The sequence below is a fragment of the Microtus pennsylvanicus genome, chromosome 7 (assembly GCF_037038515.1).
Source record: "Microtus pennsylvanicus isolate mMicPen1 chromosome 7, mMicPen1.hap1, whole genome shotgun sequence".
NCBI lineage: Eukaryota > Metazoa > Chordata > Mammalia > Rodentia > Cricetidae > Microtus > Microtus pennsylvanicus.
This window is the reverse complement of record NC_134585.1, coordinates 83,060,429-83,080,639: the sequence shown is the minus strand read 5'-3', so window position 1 is coordinate 83,080,639 and position 20,211 is coordinate 83,060,429. Positions and strand designations below refer to the sequence as shown.

At 42.0% G+C, this 20,211-nt stretch overlaps 1 protein-coding gene across 2 annotated transcripts in view; it reads left to right on the top strand.

The window, feature by feature from the left end:
• The window catches only part of Ppp3ca (protein phosphatase 3 catalytic subunit alpha), a 277,448-nt gene that overhangs the window by 237,665 nt on the left and 19,572 nt on the right, over nt 1–20,211 (top strand). For both annotated transcript variants that reach the window (XM_075981271.1, XM_075981272.1), the window contains exons 9-10: nt 6,755–6,880; nt 9,015–9,089. In XM_075981271.1, the coding sequence (XP_075837386.1) occupies nt 6,755–6,880; nt 9,015–9,089 (201 nt within the window). The remainder of the gene's footprint in view (nt 1–6,754; nt 6,881–9,014; nt 9,090–20,211) is intronic.

Below are 20,211 nucleotides of genomic sequence, written 5' to 3'. Positions count from 1 at the left end.
TAGCTAATGCATATTTTTTGCTAGCTCTTACATTTCTATTATTTTATAACTTACCACAAGGCTCATGACCTCTTGTCAAGGTTCCAACTGGAGGCTCCCATCTTTCTCCTCTGACAGCTACATGGCTTCTCACTGAGCCCGCCTACTCTCTCTCTCTCTCTCTCTCTCTCTCTCTCGATATATACATATATATATATATATATATATATATATATATATATATATCTTCCAGCCTGGCTATATTCTGTTAAGTCATTGGCTGAAAGCACCTTCTTTATTAACCAATAGAAGCAACACATGTACAGAAGGACTTCCCACACCATCTGACCACACGACATTAATAATAATAAATAGCCCAGTAAGTTGCTGATTGATTTGTTTCATCACAGAAAACCTTCTGCTATGTATATATTCTGAAAATATGCTGCATCCCCTTAAATATGAAGCAAAGCTGAAGTTTACAAAATTGTGATTGCATTTCAAGTAGTAGATACCGTTTATAGCAAGTAAGAGTAAAGACTCCTTGGCTCACTCACTACATGGAGCTGACTAATGGCTTGCCTGTGAAGAACTCTGTCTTCCACACTGAGTCACATAGTAAACCAGCTGAGTTTCTCATACCAACGATTGTCACTGTGGTTAAGTTAACTGGAAATTGAAGGCTTGACATCCATCTTCACAAGTGGCTTGAGCGTGCGTTTTGTACCTAAGCTTGTGGGGTATAGGGCTTGCAGAGGCATTCTCTCAGCATGTACAGTAGCTATCATGGCTTGGTAAGTTGTTCTTTGCTTAAGCCATCGATGGTATTACAAACTATCATACATGAAAGCCATCAAGCAGGACACAGAACGGAGGCCAGAAGCTGGAGTTAGAGTCAGATTTAGCATGCAACAGACCATGGAATCTATTCATGTAATGCATAGGATATTATGGAAAGGGTACATACATAGAATATACATGCATATGTTTATATAATAATAAATAGAAACCATATCTCACAAAAGTAGTCTTTAGGAGAAAATACAAACTGAAAATGCACAGTATTTCTTCCAGAATCAGAAACCCCTTGCCTACAGCATCCCACACAGGTCAAAAACTGCTACTAGAAAATATTCTGAGCACAGGGGTCTCACTCTAAGACCTTTTTCTCCAAGCCTTTTGCCTCCTATAGAGGTGGGACTTAGCAAAAGGAACACGGTGATGCTAGTTTTTCCACCAGAGCATCTGTGGGTGGGAAAATTGGAAGGAAGTCACATCATGGATCTATTATGAATTTTTTTTTGCTATTTCAGGCTAGATTATGATGATTGTTCTTCTAGCATGCCCCCATTTGGTATCTTTTACACTTTTTTTGCTGTTCCTACCCTCTTCTCCAACTCTTTAAGATGGAAATAGATGATCAGTTACAGGTAAGGGGATAAAAGATATAGCAAGGGTAAGAAAAAGAATACACTTCGATTTGTGATCTCCCCTACCCTACAAGATGTGTGCTGAGTGTCTGGGCATGTTGGGAGCAGCATGGTGTCATATATAGTTGATATGTATAATTGGGAGAGGTGTTTATTTTCTCAGAGAAGGGATTGTGTATTCCTCTTGAAATCTGCCTGGAATGTGCTAATGTGCTAAGTTTGTATTTTGATGAGCTGGTTATGTCTTGGTATAAAGTTTTGAAAACTTCTCTTGAATTGGGTTTTGCTGTCCTTGTCATTATTCTTGCTTTGTTAGGAGCTTCTCTTAATATTGATAGAAAAAGATGTTGACAACTTGTGCAAAGTTCTTATTAAGTGAAGTGTGTGTGTGTGTGTGTGTGTGTGTGTGTGTGTGTGTGTGTGTGTGTACATGCTGGTGGAGGTCAGAGATAGACACTGGTGTCATAGTGTGCCCTAACAACTTTAAAATCACAGAAACCTCCTTTTCTAAAGATCTGACTATGGTTCAGAGATTTGGTGTGTGGTATGGCCCAGCAATATAATGATGTGTGGACTCTCTTCGTTGAGCTTCGCTGGATGCAAGGAGCCAGTGATGCTACAGAAAGTAGTCAAGTATTTAAGGTAGAACCCCACAGTAGAGTCCTTGCCTTGTCTGCCATAATCGCAATAAGTAAATAAAGTCCAGTATCCATTTCACTAGCAGTGCTGGGCCCTTGGTTGCTGGTTTTCAATAGATGGAAACATGCCTTTGAAGATGAACTTCTTCAGGTGCAATGAAAATGATTGGACCAAGTAATTGCATAATTCTAAAATGATTTATTCTGACATCACAAGAAGAACGAGCCTCCAAATGTGTAGGGTTCGTAGTCCTCCCACTGCATGGCGGTCTCCTCTGGCAGATTTTCACATCTGCAGCCACAAGAGAGAGCCATTTGTTTCCATGCTGTCTGGTCTGCTGTAAGTCACGGTAAATAACTTCAGGCCCACAAACATGTCACGGTGTCTCTGCATCCCTCTGGGACGCATGTAAGTGACGTCACGTCTTGGAAAAGTGACAGCGGTTGATAGACAGGACACTTGGCTTTTGTTTTGTTTTGTTTTCTTTGTTTCTCCCAAAAATTTTAGTAGGTGTCTCCAGTGTTTGTGCAAATACAATCATCTGAATTTTGTTCACTGCACGTGTGCCTCAGATGTTTCAGAGAGAAGCACACTCTCAGGGCTCTAGATGAATTTTGTAATTGGTGACAGGCGGGGGCAGGTGTCAGGGAAGGAAAATGTGGGAGGTGGAAGATGAAATGTTAACTGAATTTTGTGAAAGTCGATGTTTCAGACTTATGGGGCTATTTTCTTATGTATTGTGATAATACATAATTATTGTGCAAAAATGTCAAAGCTTCTGAGTAACTTGTGAATGTGAGCTGCTCAGAGGGTTCTAGCACGACTCTGTCATGTCACTGCAGAAAGGAATATCTATGGAGGGTCTGCATTTTAAGTTAAAATTCATAATTTTTATACAGAGAATAAGGAAATCACCGAGAACACTGATCTGTCATTGTACTTATTATGAGGGGTTTTTTTTCTAAAATTTTATTAATGCCACATAAGTCGGAAAGAGTTCATTTAAATTTTCTAGATAAACTCGCATGTACAGGGAAGGAAAGTGAGACCTAACCTAGAGGCATTAAGTGACCCTGGAATGTCTGAAGTAATTAGAGACAAAATAGTGTTGTTCAGGTGCTTGGCCTTCCAGACTTCTGTTCATCTTTAGAAAGTAATGTGTCAGGAAAACTAGTCTGTCCAAACTTTGGTCGGCATTGAATGCTTTGTGTTGCTATGGCAACTGTGTGTGTATGTGAGATAGATGGTTTGTATTTAGGCCAGAGTTGGCTTCCACTGTTTGAAAGTGTGGACGAGCACTCATTTCACCTCTGCTCACTCTCAAAGAGAAATGGTGAGGACACTTCAGTCAAACATGGTGATTTGTGATTATGTGTATAAACCGAGTGCCCCGCTATGCCTAGTCGCTAAGTGTACTCCTATTGACATGTATCATTCCCATCATTAATAAACAAAATAAGCGGTCGTAGCTTTCTCAGGAGGTCCTGAAGTAAGCCGTGGTGAGCTGATGTTGAAACAAATGAACCGCTTCTGCCTTGCTGCTCCACAGAACACAGCCTCTCTTTAATTCACCGACAGGGCAGCCTTCGATGGGGAACTTGCATCCCGTTTGGCTAGAGCATGTACTTTGGCAAAAGTTGAACCATCTTTAAATATGAACACCACATCCAAAGCTAAATCAGTATCACAGCTAGGACTCGCATCCGTGCATGTATAATTTATGAAGGACAGCGGGGAATAACGGAAAGGAACGGGTTTAGTGTCAGGAAAAGCTGAGGAGAAAGGGGGTGAGATGTGTCTGTTGTTGGTTGCATAATCGAGCAAGTTTCTCCATTTCCCCACTGCAGTTGCTCTGTCTGCAGATAAGGGCATGTGTCCTCTCCCTCTTCACTCTCTTTCCACCTCCTACCCCCTCCCCTCACACACACACACACACACACACACACACACACACACACACACACATACACACACACACACACACTGCTTCTCAGATTTCTTTTGAGAATCGAGTGAAGTATTTCATAAAGCTTCTCCCTGTGCTCCATCCAGGGCAGTATTGTTCTGGCAACAACTAGGAATGGATCCCAAGGCCTCTGTGAATACCAGCATCCACAGATGCTCATGACCCATACATAAAATGGTGCAGTGTGTCCTTAACCTACAGACATCATCCTCTATGTCCCACATCACTCATAATAGTGAGCACAGCGGCAGTGCCCTGTGAAAAGCTGCTACGCTGAACTGATTAGGGACTGATGGCAAGAGAAGTTCAGTATTGACAGTTTTCCTTTTTACCCAACCTTTGCAGGCAGGCTTGGTGGAATCCATGTGTATGGAATCCATGGTTAGCAAGGGCGAGCCCCCCTGTCTCTCTTTTCTCCTGCTAAACTACCACCTAGTGTTAATAAAACATTGTGGGAGGGGGTTAAGGAATAATTACTCTGAAAAGACAGCTTTGAACCCTGAAAGATTCTTTTTAAGATATAAAAAACAAATGCAATCGTAACAAATTGTAAAAATTTTAGCATGAATCTTGTGCTCAAATAATAATGTAGGACACTAAAAATACTTTGTCCTGAAGATCAGAAGTGCGGGTATGGTAATTTGTCAAGGTGTTTTTATGGTTGTTTTGCTTTGCTTTTGGCAAATGGCATGTTGCATAAATAATAGGACAGTGCAAAAAGGCCATTTCCAGAAATATATGCAGGATTCCATATTCTCTCAGAAGAGGAGAATTCCAGCTTCCTTCCAGTCTATGCTAACTGTACCATCTGTGTTCCCGAAGTGCCTGATTCTATGTTTTCTGGAGCCATATTAATCAACTAGGTCTATAATTTAAAGCACAAGCCTCCCTGCACACAAATACAAGTTAACTGCAAGTTGCTAAAAACATCTGCATCTTTAAAATGCAGCCTAATGCTTACAGTAGGCAAATCATAACACAAAAAGATGTGTGGTTTCTGAATCCGGGCACTCATCATGCCTACTGAAAAGACTCTGTTGGTCCTGAGTCACACTTTCAGTTTTTTGGCTGTCTGGCATGCATCCAGATCCATGATAGGGTGAAAAGTCTTCCGTGAAGGAGACCAAAAGGATGAGGGGCGTTGCTTGAATGTTGTAGAAGGGTTGGGAGAATTTATTTCAGCCTCTCAGATCAAGTCTGAGTAAAATGCTACAGGAGACAAGAAAACCTAAAGCCTATTTAGATACATATATGTAGTTTGACCCTTATCAATGTTTGTTGGCATCTGTATGTAAGTCTAACTAAGCTTTTAGAATTCAAGGAAGAGACATGATCTGTCTATCAAAGAAAACCAAGAAGGGTTCCACTGAGAGGACAGAGTTTGGGCTCAGACCCCGGCAAAGGGCTTGGATTTCATAGAAATCCACGACAGGAAACATTCCAGATGAGGCATTGGTTTTGGAGACATTGCTATGTTAAAGAGAGCATTGTCTCAGAGACTCTGCATTGTTGTGAAAATGCAAACCCAATGAAGGCATTTTATAGTTTAAAGACTTGTTCTGTGATCTATAATCACAAAGTTAGAGCATATTTCTCATATAAAGGTCAGCTTAAAATGCAAAGTAATAAAACAACTCTCTGTATTTGACCAGTCAATGTAAATAGCTCATTTTACATTATTCTGGATCTAGCCATGACACACTCTCAGTGCAATGCCAGCCACGTTGGGTAAGGATAATGAAAATGAACTCTTATATAGTTTGGGCAGAAATGTGAGGGCATCGTCGTTAAAGGGCTGTCATTTAGAGGAAAATATCTTTGTTTTGTGTCTTTTCAGGTAGCAACAGAAAGGACAGTGAGTAGAAAAAGCAGGTGTAAATTTAACCTGAGTCTGTCCCATAGGTTACTGTTGTCAAGCCATAAGCTAGAGGCCCGCCCTGAAACATATAACTCCACCTTCACTGAAACTATTCACAGCACCCTGCTTGCCCTGTGTCGATTGACCAGGATTGGCGCCGGTGGAATTTCCAAATGCAGTAAGAAGTGAGAGTAGCCGCACTCGCCTGAGAGTCTATCTAGCCCACAAATAACGACGCAGGTACCATAGAGAGAAGCAGGCAGCTTTGCTTCTGGAGGCCTTGGCTGCCATAGCCCTTTCAGAAGTCAAGGCTAGAGTCAACACTGTGTTATTTTATATGGCATTAAATCCAAATATCTTACTATAGTTAATAAAAATGTGGTATAATTTATGCTGATTAATATAACTATTATGATTGTTACCAGAGGAAAAGGTATGCTATTGTGTGTTTGTGTGTGTGTGTGCGTGTGTGTATGAGAGAGAGAGAGAGAGAGAGAGAGAGAGAGAGAGAGAGAGAGAGAGAGGCGATTACTAAATTATGTCAGACCCACCTAGCAGTACCCCCTTTTTCTTACCGTCAAATAGTAAGACAAGAACGTTCCTGAATACAGGAGGCTCTTGATCTGATTCTTGATAATTGCTTAACTACATTGCAGAGATATTTTTCAAACGATAATGTCACTTTAAATTACTACTCAAACATTGTGCACACAGTAGCTTCCTCTAAGGAGCAAGTCAGGAAATGCGGCTGATGAGGCCATTTGTTCTCATGGTTTGGAACTTCATTCAAATCGTTGAATTTTCTTGGTCAACTGAAACCACGCCTTCAAAACCAGCACTGTGCGCTAGCTCTGATGTCCTCCCGTGTTGCTTTGCTTTCAGCTGCAGTGTTGAAGTACGAGAACAACGTGATGAACATCAGGCAGTTCAACTGTTCTCCCCACCCATACTGGCTCCCGAATTTCATGGATGTCTTCACCTGGTCGCTGCCATTTGTTGGGGAGAAAGGTACGCTGTCAGGAGAAGCGAGAGCTGTGTTCTGTGTCACCAGGAACATGCAGAGAAAAATGGTGTGTTCTAACCAATAGCATTCATGGTCTCTACCGTGGGAGGAGGGCTATGAGGACATGCCCTGGCCTGGTGACCTGATGGCCTGAGTAGATTCAGGGGGAACAAGGATATTCAATATGTGCGCAGCCCCATTGTTGAGCAATAGCACTCTCTGAAACAGTGGAAGTAAAGTGTTATCCGGTCTTTCCTTCTTACTCTTTGGAAATGTAGTCCCGAAGTCATGTTTTATCATCACAAATTAGGGCGGTCATGCTTCCCTTGTTCATGATTGTGTGGCACTGACTAGTGCCTGCAGCATCTCGAAGGACACCAGAGCATTTCCTACTATGTTACTCCAACAGGAAATATTTGTGTTTAAAGAGTTACCTATTGGCTGACTTGCACCAATATTTCAGAATTGGGTTCTTCTGTTCCTCCATTCCTCTTTCTACAGTTTTCCTTACTTCCTCATTTCTTTTCTAATCCAAACATCAGCAAAAAAAAAAAAAAAAAGAAAAGAAAAAGAAATCTATCAATTGATGATTGTAGATACAGCTATATGGGGGAAAAATGAAATTTATGCCCTGGCAATGCTGAAGCATTCATAGATAGCCCATATATGGAGGTTTGGTTGAACTTTTTCATATTGGGTTTTATGACCTAAGTTGATGAGGACAATTGACCAGGTCCCTCCCTCAGGTACAGCTATATACATATAGATAGATATGCAAAAGCCAGGAGCCCCTGAGCTGTAGCCAGGCCTAACAAACACTGACTCATTCCTCACGCATTTTTCCATGTGGTCCAGAAGAAGGCCGTGACAGTGTATGAAGATCGTTTCCTTGTGCTTCAGATACAGTTTTAGAGAAAAGCTACAAGACTTATGGGGGATTTTTTGAAATTTAAATACCTGATAATATTCCCACAAGGCAAGCAATGAGTTGTCAGCGAAGAAGGTTTTCCCTTACGCCCAAGTAAATCGCAGGTGCCTTGTGACCATGTCCCTCCCCTCTGTGGGACTCCATGCTCCAGGCTCCTGCACTGATCAGTCCCAGCATGCAGACAGGCTCAGATGTTGCCTGCTGTGGATACTCAGACAGCATGGAGCCTGACAACTACCACGCATGACAAAACACCCTTTAGGTGGGTGCCTTCTGTTCATTGTTGGAATTTTGACCATACTCTTTGTAAAAGACAACAGTGGTATGTTGGAAAACGTAGCTCAGCTTTGATAATTGAACTCTAGATTAATGTCGGCACCAATGGTGTTTCCTTATCGTGGGTCTTTGGTTGATAAAGATTATTTCTTGAAATGCTGTGTAACCTTAAAAACAGTTTCTGATGATGCGTGGGCCTCTCATGAACAGCTTGATAAAACCCAAGCAAGTGTCAAGAAACATTAAACGTGATAGCGTGCACATTGCTGGTCTATAAACCTATTACCGTCCACTTACTTTGCTAATTTCTAGTTCATCTTTGAGTATCTTTGAGACTTTTTGGAAACTAAATGTAATGATATTTCTGCCAACATATTTATTTCTGCAGATCAATATTCCCAAATCTACTTGAAGTGCATTAGCTCATCCATCAGCAGTTTTTATTAAATGCAAAGCTACTCACCTATCACGAAGCTGAATTTTATAGAGGATTGGACAAATTAACAAAAAGGAACCTGGCATTTGCTCAGTCCCTGATGACCAGAAGTCTGTAATCTAATCTAGATCGGGCAGCATCACTGTGGAAATAAATGCAAAATTCCAAGACTGTTCTTTTTTCCTTTGTAGATTTATAGGATCCTCACATCCAGTATTTGTTTTCCCCTACTTTCTGTTGACCCATATTTAATAAGTATTGGTAGGAGGTTTCATAAAGATGAAATAATAATTTAATTTTCACAAGCGTACTGGAATCAAACAGCAAGTTTCCATTTATGATGGATAATGGCAGATATGGATCCAGACGTTGTGGGTAAGGATGGAAGCGCAGAAATGGCTCACCTTTGGCGTGCTGTTGCATAGTAGGCTAGTGAGCAATGACAGCACTGTAGAGGTCTGACTGGACTGTCCTCCCTTTCTTCCCTGTCTGGCTGCAGTCACTGAAATGCTGGTGAACGTCCTCAACATCTGCTCAGACGATGAGCTGGGGTCAGAGGAAGATGGATTTGACGGTAAGAGGTTAAGCCTTTGTGCGATGCCATTTGCCATGCTATTACTTAGGATCGCGATGCTAACCCCGGTCATAAATTTTTAAGATTTCGGTTTATGATTAAATCATAATGTTGAAAAAGAAAGCATTTTGTCTGAGGTAAGGAAATGTCAGAAATGAAACCATGAGAGAATTTTCCCATTAAGTTTGAAACCGTTGTGGAAATGTAAACTATTTTAATAAGCGTCTTTCAGTCACTCACATGGCTATTTGATATTCTTTCACCTCCTTAGGAAAAGGCAACCCCCTGTTGCTGTTTTTTATTTCTCCTATCGTTTGTCTTGATGTGTGGGGTGAACCTGTGTTTAGGTCTGGCATCTTTAACAACATCCTCTGCTTTAATACGCCATTCCCAATAGCTTCATTCATATCCTTAGCATTTTCATTTTTAAGCAATGTTGACAACATCCAACATTAATACTTTCTATATCTGAATTAATATTTAATAGTGAGCCCGTGAGAGTTTTTAACTTATTTTGAGATAGCTCCATTGCCGTCAAGAGCTGGAGCCTTTCTCTAAAGGCAGAGGTGGTCTGTCTTGTTAAAAATGAACAGAAAGGCTTCTGTGCATTCTAGGGAAGTGTCTGAAATGTGTGGGGTTATAAGGATGGGCCAAGAGCTGGAACACACAATAGCAAACTTTCTTCATACATATTTAATAAGTCCTGCCCTGGGTAGGGCACTAGGGATTCCTCAGTGGCTTGAAGTCATCTTAGTGGAGCAGATAATGTCAATAGAATAAGACATTATGAAATAAAGAACAAAAACAAAGAGAAAAGGGAGATACTTTGATTAGTTTGAATAGATAGCCATTGATTGGCTCTTTGATTATACAGAAGGCAACCATGTCCCTTTTGATAAGTTGGTATTTGGATGGTATGCTATGATGGTTTATTGGTTTTAACTCTGATAACAGTGCAAAGTACAAGATACTTATTGCTCCATGTGAAAAGAAAATATACCCTTATACTTGGGTAAATAGTATATGTGATATTATATATTATATATAGATATGCCTAATAGATAGTAATAGACATATATAATGTAGAATTGATGTAAGTATATCTCCATTAAGCACACACTTTGTTGCTAGCACCCAGTATTTCTCTTTTCCATAGCTCCTCTCATCTTCACCTGTCCTCATAAATTATCTTCAGATACCTCAGAGCAAAGGAATAGAATGGGGAAGAAAGCGGACATAGAAAAAACTAATATATTTTTTAAACATCCATAGGAATTAGTTCAGCAACTATGGCTAAGTTCACGATTTTCCACGTGATGACTGCAGTTGCTCCTCTTGACTTCTCTCTGAGGAGGGTTAGCTCTTAAAAGATAATATTTTCATAAGTGGCCCAGACTTTTTGTAAATCAAGGAAGAATACAAGCCAAATGGATTCTAAAACTTAAAATAGCAAATGTTCCGTAGGTTCTTTTTCCTATAGTCCTTTTACTCATTGTAAAGGCAGCCAGTTGTACCGACTCTCTTCATCTGTCATAGAGCTCGTGGCTGGGAGTCTCTAACAAAAGTATGGTTCGCAAAGGAGAAGTGTAAGAATTTTCTGCAGTGTTTGGTGACCCTGGAGCCATCAGGACAGTACTACCTAGAAGGCTATGAACACGTATCTCTTTCTTTCTTTTTTTCTTCGGTTTGATAAATCATGGAGAGACTTACATCAATGCTGGCCGAAGGGTGTGATGGGAGGCAGGCAGCTGAGGGGACGGCAGGGAGCCTGTCTGTCCAGATGTGCTTTTGTTTCTCTGCTCAGCATGCTTGGTGCCTTCGAAGGAAAGGGAGAACGTGTTAGAGTTTTATGGCGTGCTTTGTGGGAGATGCATTCCAGCTTCTCTGGCTTGCCTTTGGGACTGGGGACACTGGTCTGGTGGCTTCATGAGAGAGGGAGCAGGGAAGGATGGGAGAAAGTCAGAAAAGCGTTGGTTTCGAGTCTTACCTACTTTCAAAGTAGTTATGACAAGTTCCATAATTTGGGGTATTTTCTTCTGAATGCAGCCATTCTCAAAATTCATAGTAAGTAGTCTTAATGCAGTAAATCAAATCTACACATTAGCCAGGGTCCTCAGCCAACGTTTATCAAGCATACTTGGTGCAAACAAAGAACACATGTTTGTGATTGCGTTCTAATGCAGGCGTTCCAATCACAAATGATCTGTTGCATGGCTGTTGTGTCTGTCGCAGCCCTGTAGGACGTCACCGATGGCTGTGATTCATAGGCTGTCCCAGCAGGGCTTCAACAATTCACAGCCTCAACAATGCTGAACTGCTCCCCACCCCCACTAATGAACTGCTCACCACGCCCCCCTCCCCCATCACTTATGTAGAAAGATACTTTGTGAGCCATTCTGCTTTAAAATAATTAATTTCAATCGAAATTTTTGGAAGATTTTCTTTCTAAACACATACCACCACTCTACAGTTTAAGGTGAGTTCCCTCAGAACAATACAGCGTTGCCCTAGTCAAGTGCAGGGAGTTGGTCTGGGGGAACCCAGCCTGACCTCACCAGCTGGACTCAACACTTAAGTTCGTAAGGTACACGTTCCTTCACTACCCCCTTTCTGTCAATCTTCGAATTAATAAATACTTTTTCCTTTTTGAACGACACTCTCTGCCTTAGCTTAAGTCTCTTCTGCCAGCTGCACTTACACAATCGGTGCTTTCAAAATTTCAAGCAGCATTAAAACTTTAAGAAAAGCTTGATTTCTATTAAAAGTGCTTGGCTCCTCCAGACAATTGCTTCAAGTTTAGAGATGAGCAGAAAGAAGTCAAAGCGTTGCTGCCTACTTCTTGGAGAAGGTAGGCGCCATTGTCTCTAGTTGTCTGGGACGCATCAATCCTTGCTTAGCAAGTAGTGTTCAGTCTCCTCCTTTTACCAAATCACTATTTCTTTCCCTTGGTCAGAGTACGGAGAAAGACTCCCTTAGTTTCTTTTGTGGTTGTGACTACGAGAAGAGAAAGGAGAGCTGGGGGTAGCACTTGGGGAAGATTCACCCTGACTGATCAGCTTCCAGAGCACATGGCGGGAGTGAAGAACCTAGTTTCCCTCCAAGCACAGCGGTCAGATTTCCCAGAAGTACCTTGGGGCTGGGGAAGACAGCTTCGTTGATCCCAGCACCCACTCAAAAGCCAAAAATGGTGATGTATACCTGCAGTGCCAGAGCTGGGGGGAATGGAGGGGCCTAGAGAAATGCAGGCAGATCACTGAAGCACATTGGCTGTTCATTCTAGATTTGTGGACAACTAAGCTTCAGGGTCGGTGAGAGACAGTATAAACATGGAGAGAGAGCAAGGGAAAATGAGCACTGGCTTTCGTGTGATCAGTGGCATGCATGCACATATGTGCACACGCATTTGCACACTCCCATAGACATAGCGTTCCTGCAAAGAAGGATTTCGGGAGAACTAAAGGAGGAAAATTAGCTTCCACAGGGGAAGGTGCCCTCTGATCATCAATTTTGGATTGATAAGAAGCTGATTGCTTCGGGAGGATGCTCAGGTGTTCCTTTGTGACTTGCTTTCTCTGTGTGTCAGGTGAGAACAGAACGTTAAGTTTAGAAGTTCAGACACAAAATAGATGAGGACACCAGTCTAAGAGCAGCAGCTCTTCCTTAAGTGCTCGGCAGTTTCAGGGTCTGTCTGTCCTGTTAGAAAGTTAAGGGGCTTAGGATCCCGAGTCGGAAACAAATACTAGCGAACATTACCCTCTCATTTTATGGCTATAAGTATGACTGAAGTGTTAGCTCAGTTCTCAGAAATGTCCTCACTGAGGGTGGAAATACACAGAGATAAAGGTTCTAATGGCAAGTATGTTCAACTCTGAGTACTGACCATTTTAGACGGGCCAAACAAGGTGACTCGTAGCCATTTATTTTATCATGGCTCTGAAATGAATGGATTTCTGCAATACTCAAAGAACAGTTTTGTAAAACACCCTGGAGCTGTTTGGATCTGTTTGGGATATAGCAGCATATATTTGAGTTTTTTTGTTTGTTTTTTATTTACAGCATCCCCATCTGTAGGGGAAGATTGCACTTCTGTTGCTCCCTTCTTTCCATATTTGAAACCTGCCTGTCATTGAGAGGTGGTCCTGGGCTCCTTCCAGGCTCCTCATGTGATTGCTGCAGACATCAAAGGGCTCAATTAAAGCACTTCCTTCAACCGCTTCTTATTTTAGGTGGGGGCTGCCGCATGATGAGTGATTCATCGAGCCCTTCTCAATCTTCTGCCCCATATCCAGTGGCAACTAAAAAGTCAGGGGTAATAATAGGAGCTTACAGCTCATGTTTCTGTCATATTAGGTTGACTTCTAAGTGTCCGCAAGGCCTTCAGCAAGGAGGGATTCCCCACACTGCCTTCCAGATCTGTCACCTCCCCTTTAAAAGTCAGTGATGACGATGCTGAGTGACAGCCACTGACACTTAGAAGTGTCACCCTGTCATTTTAGTTGCTGCTGGTGCATAGTAAACACTTCCATTCATTTTATTATTTCGAACACCAAAAAAAAAAAAATTAAGCATGATTTGTTTTAAGATTACTAGACATTTTATTGGGCTGTTGTTACTGTCTTTTGTCTTGAAGACATCCTTCGGATTACTATCCTTATTGAAACATAGGAAATAAAGAAAAATCTGTCGATGTAAAGTCTAAAAAAATATATAGCTAGTAACGCAACATCCTGAAGGCAGACTAGACCGTGCATCTGCCTTGTTCTCGGGAACTTGAGATGCCCAAGATCTCAGATTACCATGCTCCAAATCTCTTCCTTAGAATCAGCATGATTAGAAAGAAAGGAGAAGAAAAGGAGGAAGAGAGAGAATGAAGGAAAATGAGGGAAAACATAGACATACTTTTTGTTGTCAAATAAAACAGAAAGTACTTTATAAACATTGTTCAAAAACGTTAATGCAGCCCTTGAGAAACTGAAGCAGGACTGTGAGTTCAAGGCCAGCCTGGGCCACGTGTTGAGACCTTGTTCCTAAGGCACAAAAAGATAATACAGGAGATGGTTTCCATGTACCTGTTTCAACATCATCGTCTCTAAGAAGATAGAAGCATTTCATTGTGTGAAAAACCTTAGGTACATGAGAACACACAGAAGGTTCTCTGGTCACACCATAATTCTCTCGCATAATTTCTGCCTTACATGGAGTATGTTTTAAAAGGACTTCTGTTCAAGTTGGCTTACAGGTTTTTTTGTATTGTTTCCTATTTGTTTTTGTTTGTTTGCTTCAGTGTTGAATGCCGAATACAAACTGTCTGCCATTATCATGAAAAGGTTGGAAAACTGCTGCCAAGGAGTGTCTTCTAAGACCCTATTTCATATGTACTGTGTTCCTTTTCCTTCCCACTTCTGATTTTGGATGATAAAACGAGTCTGCTTTCAATTTAGGCTTCTTTTTCACCCAGACATTTCAGACAAGAAACAAACCCAAGTTGGTGACTCTCATTTGGTAGTCAATCCTCATTTCTGAAGAAGATTCATTTTAAATATGGAGTCATAAATGATCCTGAGGAGGGGGCAAGACTCCCAGAAATGAGAGATTTTTAGCCCCACGGCTTCTGTTTGGTTTATTACCTCAGTGGAGAGAGCTAGGATGGCAGCGAGCACCAGAAGCTAGCGACAGATTTGTGAGTGAGGCGCGTTTGTTCATTTGGGATTTTGCTTTTAGGTCTTGAAGTCATAGACTCTGAGATCACTTTTTTTCCTTAAATACAAATTATGTTTGAGACTGTGATATTTGATAAGCCTCACTAACAAGAAAATGTTCTGGAGGTGAAACTGAGATTCTGTAGCGTAGGAACAGAAAGGGAGAATAATGAAAGGAACATATTAGAAGCCAAGTGAAGTTCCAGGCTGCCCTGGAAAGACAATATTACATTAGAATTTCTGTCTCTGCCTTCAGCTAAGGAGAAAGCCACATGGGAGAACCCCTGTCCTTATCCACATGTCTTCCTATCCAAATGCTAACCACAAGCAAGTCGTCAACCATGTGAGCTGACCAGATTTCCCCAGGCTTCTGTGAAACCATTCAACTGTGTGCAAAATGTTCTGCCTTTGAATTACCAGGCAATCCTTTATATGGAATATCACAGATCCCACAGTGACTCCCTACTTATCTCATCTTGCTTTAAAATGTCAAACACGGAACTTTGCAAAGTGTAAAGCTAGGATTTGTAAAGCCTACTGTGGCATCTTGGTGGCCCCTGGGGTAGCCCTGAAAGGGTTTAAGGGTTTAGCTGTATGCATTTCTACAAGAATTGTACTTAGTCCCATGACAGATACTTAAGCTACCACCCATGACACCCTTTTGACACACGTCACGCTCATGGAAAAGTACGTGGGGACTCTAAGTATGCAGGTTTTACCACCAGAGGCAAGGGATCATTTTCAGCACGTATTGACAGTATCTAAATGTAAATTTTTTTACTTTAAAAATCTAAAGGGGTGAATCATTTAAGCATGAGAATTCCACTCTTGATGAGTCCTCTGCTTCTTGCTGAAGAACTGCCCACTCAGAAGTGTTCTCGTGCCTCAGAGTATTGTTTCCAAGCCAACCGTTTTTGAATACAGCATTTTGGTGTGCAATATAGGGAGGAAAATTGTATACCCTGCATAATTGATGGTTTAAGGGGGAACAGGAAATAGTTGTTAATTGTTTATTGTATTTATTTTTCAATGCTGGGAGGCACATGGCTTTGTGTGTATAGGCACCAGGTATTTTCTCCCACAATATACCAAATCTTTATGTAGAAATATAAAACAGATAGAGAAGCACAATGAGCTCCCCAGGGTGGCTGTGTGGTTCTCCTGGCTACACTCAAGCGTAACCTGAAAACAAGTTAGCTTAACAGCGGCCCCGTTCTCAGGCCTGAAATCACGCATGGACGTAAATAAAGGATGGACAAGGGTGTCATTTAGGAACGTGGGAAATTATCTCGGTTGAAGTGGTTAGATCTGAACAAAGGTCAGAGTACAATCTAAAGGACACTGTTCCAAAGAACTTCTAAGCATTTCCGACTGTTCTCAGTTCTGTTGAATTCGCAGAATTGAGGTTTAGAAGCAGTGGGAATGAAAGCTAACTGTGGTGCAGACCTAGGCACTGAGGGGAAAACGAGTCAGTTTGAGGAGGATGGCTTCTCTCATGTCCGTGTTTGAGTAAAACTGGCACACGTGACTCAACGTGCCCACCAGGCTTCGGAAAAATAAGCCTTTATATCTGGGCTGATTACAGATTCTTTTTTTTTAATTATTACTTAAAAGTTTATTTTTTTTATTTTACATACCAATCACAGTTCCTCCTCCCTCCCCTCCTCCTGTTCCCCGCTCCATCTTACCCTTTCTGATGACAGACTCTTAATGGCGAATCCATTGTGAGTGAACTTGGTCTCCAGAATTGCTTATACACACACTTACAGTGAGGGCTGGTCCTTAAAACTGATACTTCTGGAGGAACCTGGACAAAAGAAGGTCAATGAGAGGGTGAGGGAGCAGGCTGGACACAGATGGTAGAAGGTGTTTTCCTACAATGCTGCAGATGGGATGGGAGTCACAATTCTGACCAGAAAATGAAATCTCAAGACAGTAACTTTGACAATCAGACACCAGACTATAGCGCGAGAAGGGCTCTGAGGAAGGGTTTGAAGGGAGCAAAAGGAAGGAAGAAATGTTATATTATAATGTCAAAAGCAAAAAGAAGCAGATAGGTTGCTGTAATTATGACAGAACCAAAAAAAGAAAAAAAAAGAAGGCAGTCATTGGAAACAAATAAAATTAAATGAAGTATGGAATATCTCAACTTTAATATTGCATTATGTATTTGCCTTTATATATTCTGTAACTGGATGAATAACTGCGGAGGTTGTAGCTGTTGTCATGAGTCCAGAGTAAATGAAACATTCCCCTCAGAGAATGTATTTGATTTCTAATACACATTTAATGCCTATACTTTAAAAATTATATAAATACTCTGAATTGCATAGTTTTATTTTTCTGTGAGATTGTGCTTTCTTATGAGAACTCCATTTTGTTCTTTCATCTTTAGCTCAGGAGAAGCTGGCCTCCCATTTTTTCCAAACTCTGGAATTAGAAATCTTGCTTGTGTTTGGGCAGTGCATGTTTTGGTGTGGTCCACCTTGTTCTGGGGACTTACTGGACTCCTGTCATTCTCTTCTGGTTCCCTCAATCTGGAGTCCATCCTTGAGTCTGGTTGGCTTCAAAACACAGACCAGGCTCCATCTCAGCGCTGCCTGATAGTCGCCAGGATCACATGATCAGACTTATTACACAAAGAAGATGCCAGGGTTGAAAGAACAGAGCTCAAGCGTTTTCTTCCTTACAGTTAGTTAACCCATTTGAGCCCTTCCCATTCACCAAGGCTCCGAGCTGAGTGCCACGGCAGGTTGTTCTCTACCTGCATCCTTGCTTGCTGGAGGCTGGCTGTATGGACATGCTGCTTATTTAATTCCCTCACAGACCTCTGAAGTAAACCAACAGCATGCTACTATACAGAACGCCAGCCGCATTGTGTCTTTGCAGCTGGTGGCTTTGAGCAAATAACTTCTTTGTATGTGTCCCCTTCAAATGGAAAGGAGCAGAACCACTTCCATGTAATAGTTCTGAGTGTTCCATGGATGGCGCGAGCAGGGCTTGTAGAACACTAGCGTATAGATCATGAGAAGAGGCACAGTGAGGCTGCCTGAGTCACCCAGAATAGAAACGTGGTCAGCGTTGAAGCAAGGCTCCAGCCAGGTCGTTTATTCTCGGGCACACGATCTTTACCCCTGTGCTGCTCTGGCTCTCGCTCATGCCAGTTCACTTAAAGGAATGGCTGAGTCAGTTACCGGATCATCTGAAGTTTCACAGTCGGGTCACTGGCTCCAGCACAGCGCTCCCGAACGTTTGCGGTGCCGGCCTTAGGACTCTCTGAGTCGCTGCTGTGCACTGACAACAGCTCAAACCCAGTGCTCATTTTCCCTGCTGGTTTTTTGAGGGAGAGTGGGGGGCAAGCAAAGCCTTCCTGCACACATGTTCTCTTTCCTGACCGGACTCCTGGCCTGTGCTGTGAGCCTGCAAATGTTGAAATAGGCTTGTTTCAGATAAGCTCAGCGCATGCCACTGTGCCTGGATCGTTCACTGGACAGCGGTGAAGCTGCATTTCCTCGCCCCTACGTAGGACATGTATGTTGTCATACGACCCTCAACTTTCTATCTACACTGTAATGTATGTGAGAAACCTAGCACTTTACTGTTTGCCCACTCTCCACATACAAATAGTGAGCATTCAGAGGAGAAATCTTAATACTACATGTATCAATCCCTCGGATGTTGAAATGTGTTCTAGGCCATATGCTTTCTCATAGTGCTCCGCACGGGCTTGAATTTGCTATCCTCTTGCTCTGACAGACAAACGCTGTGACCAATAGCAACTTGAACAGGAAATGGTTTATTTGGCTTACACAACCCACCACTGAAGGAGGTCAGGGCCAGAATTCAAGATAGAAACCTGGAGGCAGGAACCAGAGAAAAGCTGTTTACTGGAACTCTCCTCTCCCTTCCCTTCGCCTCCCTTTCCTCCTTCCCTCCCTCTTTCCCCCCCTTACCAACTTTCTTACTCAACTCAGGACAACACACCTAGGAATAGCACTGCCACACTGGGGCTGGGCCTTCCCATGTCAGTAAACACCAACGGCAGTTCCTCAAAGACATGTCTACAGGACAGTTTGACCTGAACCGTCCTTCAGTTGAAACTATGTCTTCCAAGTTTGTGTCAGATGATAATAAAGACTTACCAGGGCAGCATGCATGCCTAATCAGGCTCATACTAAAGGACTATTAAAGCCATTGCCTCTTCACCTATAGCCCTGGTTCCCTGAGAGATGCCTAGCCATGCTAAGTGTTTCATTCTTAGAAAATAAGCCTACTTGTTAACTTGACATTTGGTTTTGATCTTCTGTTAGTGGTTTAAGAAATTGATGCTGGTTTGGTTTTGATTTGTTTGTATTGACAAAGGGGTTGCCCCAAGCAGATCTGGGCTGGCTCTCCATTTCTCTGTTGATAAACAGAGGAACTTAAATGTCCTTGGTAAGGCATGCATGGGTTATGTGGCCATTCCTTAAAAATTTTATAGAAGCTCTCTAAAATCTTGAATTTTCGCCCTAGTGAAAATAGCAAGCATGGTCTATTTCTTTGATTCTGTGCAGTAGTCGCTACACTGATTGAAAACACCATCTCAGTAAACAGAGACATGCAGAATTGCAGAATCAAATTAGCGTTTGTAAATGAAGTTCTTTTCACTAAGTAGGAAATGACCAGCTGTCGTTCAGGCACTTAGGTCCTCTTTAGGGCTTCCTATGCAAGGAATTCACTTATGTTTTGTGGTCAGACAGGTGGACAGGAAGGGTCTCGTCACCTGTCCTTCCTTAAAAGCTCTTATACACTAGAGGGTTTTTGTAGTTTTTTTTTATTTATATTTTAGAACATATTCTGGGGCTTTCAGAAGGAGATATTAGAGTAGCTTTATGCCAAGTATCACACCACTGTCACCTGTCACCTCACAATATTTCCAATAAGTCCCAGAACTTACGGAAAGGTACAGAGCAGGTGGCTTAAAGATAGGCAGTGGGCTCTAGCTGTGGAGGTCATACAATAGAGTTTAAATACAAAGGAGAAACCCAGTCTATTCCTGGGAGAACCTAGCTGTCTGTTAAGAATTGGTTCAGCAAGCACTGACCCTGCCTGGATGGTTGCAGTACAGATGGCGAACTATGTCTTTTCAGGAGAGAACTTCCAATAGCAGTCGCTTCCGAAACAGAGAGTTAGCTAGTTGTCGCTAAAACAGTCTGCAGGCTGGGTTATGAGGTCTGCTGCATCACCAAAGACATTTTAGGAGACTTTAAAGGGACCCCCATCTTCACATCCTCAGTCCAAAAAGCAATCAGCCATAGTTCTGGCCTGAAGGCAGCCAGACTCTTTCTCAATTGCCTTTTTCCATTCTCCACGACTGTGGTCTCCCTGGACCCAGTCACTGGGAAGATTAAAGAAGTCTCTTGACTCAAAACAAGGTCACTGCC